This window comes from Juglans regia, chromosome 3 (genome assembly GCF_001411555.2).
Source record: "Juglans regia cultivar Chandler chromosome 3, Walnut 2.0, whole genome shotgun sequence".
Classification (NCBI taxonomy): domain Eukaryota; kingdom Viridiplantae; phylum Streptophyta; class Magnoliopsida; order Fagales; family Juglandaceae; genus Juglans; species Juglans regia.
In genome coordinates, this window is record NC_049903.1 from 10,305,311 (window position 1) to 10,317,675 (window position 12,365).

Here is a 12,365-nt window from a genome sequence, read left to right on the forward strand (position 1 = left end):
ATGAAATGAGTGTAGCCAAACGACGCATTAGGACAGAAAATCTGACATTTGTGGTGTCCAGCCACCCCATGAAGATTCCAAGATTACATTCATTTTTTAACATTTTTTCTACTGACCACTCCTCTGTCTTATAATGTGGAAGTTTTCATTTCCACTGATTTGGGAAAACAACCCAATGAAAGTGAAAGCAAGCCAAATAAGAAAAAAAAAATGAACTTAAGAATACAAGAAAGGAAGGAAGAACGTACGGTAACAAATCCAAGCTCATCTTAAAAGAAGGCTTTGATAGGGTTCATTTTTTGAGAAGTGCAGCTGTGAAGCATGGAGCATCAGTCCAAGAAGCCTGGTCCAGATGCTCATATTTATGAGGATTCTGGTAATAAAATCATCGTATCTTTACGTATGCATCTTATTTTATTACAGGTTCCTATGTAAGTAGCATGTTTGGGCATGTTTGTGGAGGACATGTTATCTTCTTATTAACTTAACCTTTCCAAACTTCTATGGCTTTGCAGATGAGGTAAATGACTCTCCAATCGAACAAGTTCGGCTCACAGTCCCCATTACAGATGATCCAACATTACCATGCATGACATTTCGAACATGGGTTTTGGGGATCACATCTTGTGCAGCTCTGGCATTCTTGAATCAGTTCTTTGGTTACCGCCAGAATGCACTCTATGTATCTTCGGTTTCAGCCCAAATTCTAGTGCTTCCAGTGGGAAAGCTTATGGCAGTATACCTACTAGACAAATCAGTTCGCATTCCTGGAACAAAATGGTGTTTTTCATTGAATCCAGGGCCCTTCAACTTGAAGGAGCATGTCCTAATCACCATATTTGCCAATTCAGGTTCAAATATGGTTTATGCTGTGGGAATTATTACAATTGTCAAGGCTTTCTATCACCGTCGGATTCATCCTCTTGCAGCCATGTTGCTAACTCAAACCACCCAGGTATTCCTTGTTTTTATCTTTCAGATAATAGGGAAGAATTTTATTCCACAGAAAATATAAGCATAGCTCAAGTTTGAGAAATAGAGTTTTAAACATAACTGGTTTTCGCCATTATCAAGACTTATTGGAGTTGTTTCCTTTAAATTTTCTTAATAAGTTTGATGGTTTATTTAGCTGCTTGGATATGGATGGGCTAGAGTTTTCCGAAAGTTTCTTGTCGATTCACCTTACATGTGGTGGCCTTCCAACCTGGTTCAAGTCTCTCTATTTAGGTGCTCCTACGTCCTACCACTTTGCTTCCACCACTTCCCCCTTACCACCCTCTGCACAACTTCTTCCTTTTCACCCTCTCTCTCTCTCTTATGTTCTTTGAACTTGCAGGGCATTGCACGAAGTTGAGATCAGACCCAAAGGCGGACTAACGAGACTGCAGTTCTTCCTTGTAGTCCTTACATCAAGCTTTGCATACTATATTGTACCCAACTACCTGTTTCTATCGATTACCGCACTCTCCTTTGTTTGTTGGATATGGAAGGACTCAGTCACAGCCCAACAAATTGGTTCGGGTCTTCGAGGCCTTGGTGTTGGCTCGTTTGCCCTTGATCGGTCCACTGTAGCTAGTTTCCTAGGATCTGCCACCCCAGGATTTGCCATTATTAACATAATGGTTGGTTTCTTCCTAACGCTCTACGTATTAATCCCTATTGCTTACTGGACCAACTCCTTTGAAGCCAAGCGATTTCCTATTTTCTCATTGCATGTGTTCAACGCTGATGGTGGAAAATACGATGTTTCAGTAGTTTTGAATGAGACAACCTTCCAATTCAATCGACAAGGATATGATGGGTACAGCAAAATACATCTTAGTATCTTCTTTTATGGTCTAAGCTTTGCAGTACTGGCTGCTACAATATCTCACGTTGCACTCTTCCATGGAAGGTATTGCATAAGTACTCGTCTATTTTACTGCATATTTTCTTGAAACCTCCACTTTTCCTTAAAAGGGGCTATGTGCTCTCGAAGCTTCATGTACTTCCTAGTTACTTGTACCTTTTCTACGTGCAGAGCAATCTGGCAACAAACAAAGGCTACATTCAAAGGTAAGTTCGGGGATGTACACACCAGAATAATGACAAAAAACTATGACCCTGTCCCTCAATGGTGGTTTTACACACTCTTAATGGTGGTGGTTGGACTTGCCCTACTTGCTTGTGAAGGCTTTGGCAAACAATTGCAGCTTCCCTTTTGGGGTATCCTACTAGCCATACTCTTGGCTCGGAGCTTCACTCTCCCTATTGGCGTAATCACTGCTACGACAAACCAGGTACGCCATTGAGAATAAGCTTCCAGTCTCCTGATCATCGTATTTGATTGGATTGTAAAAAATCTTCGTGCAGCAACCAGGACTTAACGTCATCACTGAGCTGATTATCGGCTACATGTATCCGAGGAAACCTCTTGCAAATGTAGCTTTCAAGACCTATGGCTACATAAGCATTTCTCAGGCACTAATGTTTCTCTCAGACTTCAAGCTAGGCCACTACATGAAAATCCCTCCAAAATCCATGTCATTGTTCAGGTGGTTTCTTAATCCTACGAAAAATTAGGTTCTCAATTTTTCCGTCATTAATCACATCCGTTGATGTGTCATATTTTAAATGACTTTCATTCAAGTTGTTTGCCTATCAAACAACTTAAAATGTGTCATATTAATTAGTATGATTAAAGATGATAAAAGTAAACTCACAAAGAGTATAATTATTGTTTAAGAAAACTAATACTTGCCTTTATTCGGAACGAAGTTAGCGGGAACCTTGGTCGCTTCATCAGTTTACTTTGGCACATCTTGGTGGCTTATCACGTCGGTAGAACATATCTGTGACCCATCTAAACTTCCAGAAGGAAGCCCCTGGACATGCCCCGGAGATGATGTTTTCTACAATGCTTCCATCATATGGGGAGTAGTTGGTCCACTTCGCATGTTTGGCCCTCTCGGTCTTTACTCTAAGATGAACTATTTCTTCCTCATTGGCATCCTGGCACCGGTACCTGTTTGGGTATTCTCTCGCCTGTTTCCTGACCAAAAGTGGATATGCCTCATTAACATGCCCATCATTATAGGAGGTGCAGGGGTAATGCCAATGGCCAAGGCTGCGAACTACATATGTTGGGGTGCTGTTGGCATTTTCTTCAACTTTTTTGTGTACAGGAGATTCAAAGGCTGGTGGGCTAGGCACAATTACATTCTCTCAGCTGGGCTAGATGCTGGGGTTGCTTTCATGGCCATCCTCTGCTATTTCACATTGCAGGTTAGAGACATCAATGGAATGAGGTGGTGGGGTTTGGATTTGGACGATCACTGCCCACTGGCAAGTTGTCCTACTGCCCCTGGCATTGAGGTTGAAGGCTGTCCGGTATTCCCTTGACAAAGTTACACAGTTATACTGTGCAGTTTATGCAGTAGACTTGAAAGTTTGCTAGACTAAGTAGATCAAGTTAAAGTTTAATCTTTTGTGGTAGCACTGCCTATCATTAAATCTCGGAGCACAACTCTTGTAGGATTGACATTGTTGAAGACTGCCACTTCATGGTTGCAAATTTCGATTCCACATAACAATATCTATCCTATCATTACTGTACGTTAATGCTTCTAAGATGGCTTGTTACACCTGCAACCCACAATAATTTCATGAGGATTGGAAGAATCATGGATAACTAATGACCATTCATAGTTACAGCTACTCCGCATTACCAATAAAAAAAACTACTCTGCATCATACAAAGAATAAACCCTACCTGAAAGTACAAGAAGGGTTTTGCAACCAGCATTCTGTCCAAATAAGATATCAGTGTCTAATCTATCACCCACCATACACATTTTGGGGCAACTGATTTGAAACCTACAGAACAAAAAAGTATTCAAATTTTTCTGAAGTACAAAATCCAATTCGATCAACCATTATGCTTTTGCAATCAATAGTCTACAATTTATTTAAGTTCCGTATGGCTTTCAAACTATATGGCTCCCAGTTCCTCGTACATTCAAAATAATAATAAATTTCTGATTAAAGCATCTAGTTTCAGTAAAAGGATTAGGAGAATATGGTTATGTCGCTGAATTTACATGAATGCAATTGTTTCAATTGTTCCCATTACATCACTTACTTTTGTTGTAAGAAGTCCATCAAAAAGGTTGATGGTTTTCCAACTACAATAGGCTCCTTCTCAGTTGATCCACACATAGCAGCAACCATACACCCTGCACCTGCAAGTATGCATCATAGAAACTGTCAAGTTGCAAACTTGGTTAAATAAAATAAAGGTTGAAAGTGAAAAAAAAAAAAAATACCAGGCCATTCTTGCAAATCAGTCATATGTCCAACTGCATCACGGTTGGTCGCAATAAAAAGGCATCCAGGATTCTCACGTACGCAAAGGGTTCCATACCTGCCAGTTGAATGCTTGAATCTTTTAAACAGAACAGCAAACAACTTGTTCCATTAAATCTTACATATCCAACACAGCAAGCATATAGTAGAAAAATTTTAGAACTCAAAAATTCACAAATTTGTAGTAGATATAATTTTTTTTTATAGGTAAAAAAATTTGTGGTAGAAATAATGACCATGATACTATGCAAGTATTATATTATCAATAGAAGTTTCCTCCTGGATTCCATTGAGAGGCTGAGATCTTGAATGTAAAGTTGGTTATAACCTTTGCAACAATCAAAAGGCCATTGTTTTTAAGTTCATCCAACAAAGCATCAAAAAGCCCTGACCCCTTTGCTGAAGAAGGATGACTTGCAACAGTATTCGAGATAAAAATGGCTTAGAAGCCAAATGGAAACACAGACATACACACACCATTCGCGGCCTACTCAGACAAGAATGTCACATGTGTAAGTGGTTTGTATATAAGCATTTCCAAAGGAGCACAATTGAAGAAATAAAGATGGCATGTTCCACACATAAAAATAGGGGAGTAATGAACAGAGAATTTAGACTTACTGAAGCTTTTAATAGTTAATATACGGGTCTAGTCCAACCACAACAGCTCCAACCTGGGAATAGAAGTTTTGCCACATTTTAAGAGCAAGCACACAACAAATAAAAGTATCAAAGAAACGATGGGCAATATGTTACATTACCGTCTTATCGTGTTCAAAGAGGCAATTTGTTTTCCATTGTGCTGTCTTTTTGCCATCTTCCTGCAATATCTTGCTTTCATCAGCATACCTATTTATGAAAAAAATCTTAAATCAAGTGTTTCCTCCATATTGGCACGAGGGAAAACCCGATCGTTTAGTAGCCAGAGCAGACCAGCAGCTGGAGTGCAAAAACTATGGACTGGCCTTAAAATCACCTCATTTTTTAGAATAAAGTCTTGAGTGCAATTGGATATATGGGTTATGTATCTTGTCTATAAGTCCAGAACTTCAATTTGAAAACAAAATAACAAACTGAATTACCGGGCCACCAAGACCTGTATACCCAACAAGCTCCAGCTCTTCCAATATACCCTCTCCACCTATCACATAAACCTGCAAAAGGAACAAGCGGTACCACTTATAGTCCCTTCAAATAACTTGTAACAATATGGCACGAAATGAGAAAAACGAGTTCCTTTAGACCGCCAAAACACAGTTTTACTAAACAATGGTACTAGGATATGCTTCTTTGGGTGTTGAGTATGTCATTCTAAATAGTTCCTTGAGCCGAACCTAAGAGTTCTGAAAAAAATTAACCTAACAACGATAGTAAGAGGTATTCATATATGGAGTCGTTACTTCCATACATATTATTTTTTAAGACAGAGAGATATATGGAGATTGCTTAAGAAGTTTTACATTTGTTTAGTTCTATTATTCACAACTCATTTTTTGGTTTGTGTGGTGGGAACCCATTAAACCAAATTCTGTTTTTTAATATTTTGACTGACATGGTATGGTCCTAATTAGTAGTTTATTGTCAAGTTCATAATTAAAATTTGAATGTAAGGGCCAAGTTGATTCAAATACTATTGCAGTCAATCTTAGTGAAATAATAAAAATAATTACTCACTTTTAAAAAACTTGAAATACATTTACTCAAAAGTCAAAAGTTCTTGATTTCTATTTTTTAGTTTTTTGTGAAACGTTTATGCAGATCTAATAGATTCATCTCTGCTCTCACTTAGGTCCCATTTGGATGTTGGAACACATTGAGATCAATTTAGTTTAGTCTAATTTTAAATTGAGTTTAATAATCAAATACCCAACTTTCAAATTATTAAACATCACTTAACTCAAAACCCTCTTTACACATGAAACTAATAATTTTTTTCAACTCAACACCACGAGGAATCCACAAATTTTTTCAACTTCTCATAAATACATTTAAACTCATATTAACATTTAAACACATCTTAGGTGGGCCCCACAAAACTCATTCCACCATCTCAATTCACTACTATTTATAAAGAACTCAACTCATCTTAATTCAGTTTAACATCCAAACGAGGTCTTAGTATATACTTTTTAGGAAAAAAACTACTTTGCCTCCCAAGTTATACTGCTCTACTCGACTGTTCTGAAAAAAAAAATTATTTTTTTTTATTTTTAATTAGTGATTAAGGAAGTGATTTTAAGTGTATTGGTATATTTTTTTTAAAAAAAAATATTTAAATATATTAAAACAATGTGAATAGAAAAATGAAAAAAAAATTGCAAAACTAACTATCGATTAAAGTGAGCGCCGCCCGAATCTACTTTTTATTTATTTAATTAAATATTAGTTTGTTAAGAAAATAAGGAATGTTATATTTGGATCTCTTTAATCAGATCCTCCGAAGAGATGAAGAAGCAAAGTTTTGAATACCGTATCGGAGGTTGTATTGGTCAAGGCACTAGAACGAAATATTTTGATACCGGTACCGTTTCGTGTACCATTTCGGAATAGTTTATTCCTGGATAAATTTTATATATACAAGCATTAATTGTATTCCAAAATAACAACAAAATAAGTCATAAACTCAATATTTCTCAATACAAGTCCTAAGTTTTAAGTTACAAAGTTCTTCAGTTTTAAGTTACAACAAACATCATATTAAAAAAATCACTCATTCTCATAAAAAAGACAATAAGAATCAAGATTCGACATGTTAATCAAAATATTTTCATCAACATTACCACCATCATCAACACCAACATCATCATCATCTTCCTCATTTAGTGAGGCTAATGGCTCCTTAATACTTGCCCAATCCAAATCTTCTCTATAATCTTCTCTATCAAGAAGCTCAGATTTTTCACCACCCATTCTTACATCAAGTCAATATTTTCAAGATTGATTGGATCTAAAACATATCTTCCCTGTTTTATGCACCTGTCAAACTAAAATCAAACATAAGTGAAAATGTTATATATTTTTCAACAGTGAAAAACATTAGTATTAAAAAAATTTACCTCTCTCGCAGCTTTAAATTATAATGAACAAATACTAAATCATTCAAACGTTTATACACTAATCTATTTCTCTTCTTCGAATGAATAAAATCAAATTTGCTCCAGTTTCTCTCACATACAGTTGCACTACAACATTGACTTAGTACTCGAACAATAAACCTTTGAAGCATTGGAACCTCGCAACCAAATTGGGTCTACCATGCAACTATAACAATAATGCAATTATAAATTATTAATTAAATGCAAGTAAAAATAAAATAAGATAAAATTTAAAGTACAAAGTCATACTATTTAACAAATGATATTAATAAATGATAATACGTGGATTAATCTTATCACGCTGGCGGATTGCTAAATAATATAGTCCAACTCATATAGTTCTTCCTACCATCTATAATTGTAAACCCGACATCACTCTAAACTCCCGTACATCTTTAGAATCTAAACCACAAAAAAAAAAAAAAAAACTAAACCTTAAATCCTATAAAGATTATCTCCTATAGTCCACAAAGTAAGCTTGTCGGATCTAAAATCCCTAAACCTCAAAACTCAACCATAAAGTCTGCAAAATCTAAAACCTTAAATATCCACATTATCAGCTCTTATTCTTTACAAATCTATACCTCAAATATGAAATTTCTTCCTAAACCCACGGATGTCCAAGCCTCAAATGTTTATAGTCTGCAGAACCTCAAACCTGAAATATTCCCATGATCATGTCTTAGTTCTCAAATTTCTATATATATCAAATATGAAATTACTTCCTAAACCGAATCAATATCCAAAACCTCATACGTTATAATCTGTAGAACCTCAAACTTATCATACAATTGAACTTACGTGCACCTTCAAAAATATAAACCTTACATCTTATAAAAGATCCTTACCTACAGTCAACAAAGTACGCCTACTTGATCTAAAACCCCAAGTATAAAGAAAGTCATTTCTTAAAATCTTCAAAAAATCTAAAGCCTTAGTTCTCTTCAAAATCTTCTTTTTAAAACCCACACCATCTAAGACCTCAAACATCCTAGAATATATTCCAAAAGATTGCCGAATTCTAAAATTTTAAAAACAAATAAAATCATCTCTTATAATCTACAAATTTTCATATCTCCAATCTGAGTTAACTTCCTAGCCCACAGATATTCAAAACCTCATATTTCGTGGGCCACCCAACATGAGTATGCAAAAGCTCAAACCGAATATCTTTAAAATCATGTCCTAGTGCTTTCAAAATTCTAAAACCTTAGATGTCATCAAACATCTTATTATTAGGGGTGTAACCGGTCCGGTCCAGTCCGGTTTTGGATAAAATCTAGAACTGAAACGGTATGTACCGGTTTTGTATTTTTCAAAACAAATTACGCACCGGTTACCCTCCTAAACTGGTACTTCCAGTTTTATCAGTTTCTGGTCGGGTCTGGTTCGATTTTTCGGTTTTTTTAAAATGTAAGTTTCACAATTTGTCATTAAAAATTTATTTAAAAAAAAAACTGATTTAAAAAAAATTATTTTATATTTTTATTAATATATTAGACTATATAATAGTATTAATATTAGACTATTAGTATAGTTATAAGTTATATATTAGTATTAGTTATAAATTTTTAATGATTAGTATTAACATTTTATGTAATAATTTATAAATTATAATAAGAAATTATTTCATATATGAATATATATAATTATATATAAAAATTTCACATAAAAATTTATAATTATACATTATATATAAAACTTATATATATTAATATTTAATATATAAAAAATATTTTGTATAAAATTTATATATAAAAATATTATTTTTTATTTTTTTTTAATCAACCGGTCTGGTCCGGTCCAAAAAATCCCGAAACCGGCCGATTTTTACATTTTAAAAACCGGTTCCGGACCGGTTTTCCGGTTTGAGTTTACACCCCTACTTATTATAGTATGCAAACCTCAAACCGGATTTTCGCTCAAACTTATATAAACATCGAAATCTAGACCTCCAAGTCATGTCCTACAATCTTCAAAATAAGCCAATCAAATCTAAAACCTTAAATTCCTAACACCTCAATCCATAAAGTCTGCTGAATCTCAAACCTGGATCTGATACCAACTGTAACGCCCCGTCCCCAAGGGTCCAGAGAGTTAACTCATGTCACCTAAAAATCATTTTCCATCCACATAGTACATACTCTAATTTTTTTTCTATCGCACAAAATACTCATTTATTTACATCAATTACTCCAAAATAACTATTCTAAGACAATACAAAATCTTAATATAAACATTAACCTTCCAACAAATCACATCATCAGAGCACAACAAGCTTACTGAATGAAAATCCTCAATACCCATATAAATCTTCTATGCTTAAACCATCATTCTTAACTCCTCTCACCCATGCTCCATATCTTTGATCCTCAACTGGAACATTCAAATCATCTGAAAAAATATTGTGGAGATAAGGGGTGAGTTATCAACAACTCAGTAAGCAGAGAACATATCCTAGTACGTAAACATGAGCATTTTCAGAAAGTTCTGTATGCAGAAACAAAATATTTTATTTTTATATGTAGATCTCAGAAAAATGTGTTATCAGAAAATCAGAGCGACTTTTCAATCTTTTCATACTCAAAATCAACTATTCATATTTAAAGATCCGTTTCATATTCAAAATCGTTTTGGCATAACATAACTGAACATCTTCATCTTATCATATCATATTATATCATATCATATACCATGTTTAACCCCTGTGGTAGGGTTGTGCTATCTCCAGTGGCCAAACCAATCAGTGTCATATGGTGAACTTCTTCTTTTTCAATCTCGGAATCCCAAGTGTGTACACAAGAAAGAATACGTAAAAAGACCACTTTATTTCCAAAGTAGGTGCACTCATATCATATCATGTTGGTACCAACCATATCACGTGAACCAGTATCATCATATCAGAATCATATTCAGAACTAGATTCAGAACAAATAAGTATGCCAAAGGTTTATCATATTCATATCATTTCCATTTGATCATAAACAAACCCAAATCATTTTCATATCATTTATACAAAAATTCACAGATATCGTATTCGCTCTTTTGCACATTTCAGAAACATGTCAAATATTGTTCATGTCTACACATTTAATGTCAAAACATTTCTTTTCTCTTTCATACGTATCTCATGAGTGAATGCAAAACATATACTGAGGTTGTTTTTCACTTTTTCTTTTAAAACAACATGCATATTTTTACAAACCAACCTCAGTTCATTTCCTTTTATGCAAATCTAGCATAGGAACCCCGCTTATCTGGACGACTTAGCTTTTCAGAATTTTCCTCAAAAAATGTCGAGTCGACTATAAATCATCACCTATAAAAAAATAATCACGTAATTTTCGTAAGTTTCCAATCAATCACGTATTTCGATATTTAAGCCTAAACTTCTAAAATAACCTATTTTATTTCCTCAAAACTTAAAACCCTCACAATCCCAAAATATATCATCACTTTCTAAAATCATCAATATCCACCATAACCAACGTCAAACTCAAAACACCAATATTTAAACCCGAAACAGCCAACAAATCTCACATCATAAACCAATCACACAAACAACTCCATAATCCAATCCAACCGACTCCCTTACTCCTCGAATCCAGTCTGGCACAACCAACCAGTTCACAATAAATATGAGTTAGTGTAAAGATATATTTAAATCTCAAAAGTTCTTTGGAAAAATACTTACAGCGCTATAACATACTTTTCGAAGGATCACAGAGGTACAAGAGGTGGCTACACAGCAATGGAACAGTGCAAAATGCACTAGGCCGTAGGTCTCAAAAATTCACTTTTGAACGGGTACAAACGAAGACCCGAGATTGCTAGGGAAGGGCTTAGGGATGGCGGTGAAGCTAGTGGTGGTGGTGGTTGGCTGTGGGTGGCGGCGTAGAGGGCAGTCGAAGATCACAAAGACCAAAACGGAAATGTTGATGAATGTGCTTCATCGGTGGCGGATCAGAGCTGGGGTTGGATGCATTGGATTGCTAGGAGGTCGAGGATGAAGTGATGAAAAAATGGTGGCCGTTGGTGGGGCGACAGTGGCGCGCAAGCACAAAGAACGCCGCGGCTTAGTGTTGCGCGTGGGAGCAAACGGCGGCGCGGGATGAGCTGAGATTGGAGGGGGGGGGTCGCCTGCCGATGGGGAAGGTAGTGGGCTGGGCAGTGTCGCCGGACGAAGGTGCACGACGGCAGGCTGGGAAAGGAAGGAAAACGCACGGGGAGAGAGGGGAGGCATCGTGCGCGAGCAGGAAGAGAGGAGAGAGAGAGAGAGAGAGAGAGAGAGAGAGAGAGAGAGAGAGAGAGAGAGAGAGAGAGAGAGAGAGAGAAAAAAAATAGAAATGGAGGGAAAAAGAAAAGGAGAAGAAAAGAAAAAGAAGAAAAGAAAAATGGAGGGAAAGAAATAAGATCCAATCCTTATATCCTGGTTCACACAAATAATCTAACGAAAATTATTTCAAAACAACGAGTTAAATAAAATAATTTAAACACAGTGAATAACTTAAATAAAATAATAATAAAATCTAACAATAAATTAATTTAAAATAAAGATTATTTTATATAATGAACAATAATTAATAATAATAAAATACATTGAATTTAAATTTCACAGTTAAAAGTCATAAAATAATATCACGTAAAATCATCTAAAATTTAAAACAAGTCTATAATCATAAGAAATGTAATAGTTACTTAATGAAAAAATACACATAAATACAGGATATCAAATTAAGACTCCTTAAATGTTCCTCCATCATTTAATTTCTTTTGTTTGTTTGTTTTTTTGTATTTTTCTGGGAGAATATATAGAAGAAGCTAGTTAGTTCTACATGCATTACAAGGGGGAAGTAGGGAGGGGTCACGAACCAGGACGGTTCGAGGTTCCATATCATGTTTCGAGACGGAATGACATGGATTTTG

The 12,365-nt window shown here is 35.4% G+C and overlaps 1 protein-coding gene and 1 pseudogene across 1 annotated transcript; one reads left to right on the forward strand and one right to left on the reverse strand.

Annotated features, from left to right (window-relative positions):
* The first annotated feature begins 321 nt into the window (after positions 1-321).
* Positions 322-3,543, forward strand: LOC108996571 (oligopeptide transporter 1-like). The gene is made up of 7 exons (XM_018972544.2): positions 322-376; positions 516-955; positions 1,130-1,227; positions 1,337-1,894; positions 2,021-2,279; positions 2,353-2,523; positions 2,746-3,543. The coding sequence occupies exons 1-7, from the start codon at positions 322-324 to the stop codon at positions 3,379-3,381; spliced, it is 2,217 nt and encodes a 738-aa protein (XP_018828089.2). The 3' UTR covers positions 3,382-3,543.
* Positions 3,544-3,586: 43 nt separating this feature from the next.
* On the reverse strand, positions 3,587-7,254 carry LOC108996572 (annotated as a pseudogene).
* Positions 7,255-12,365: the final 5,111 nt, after the last annotated feature.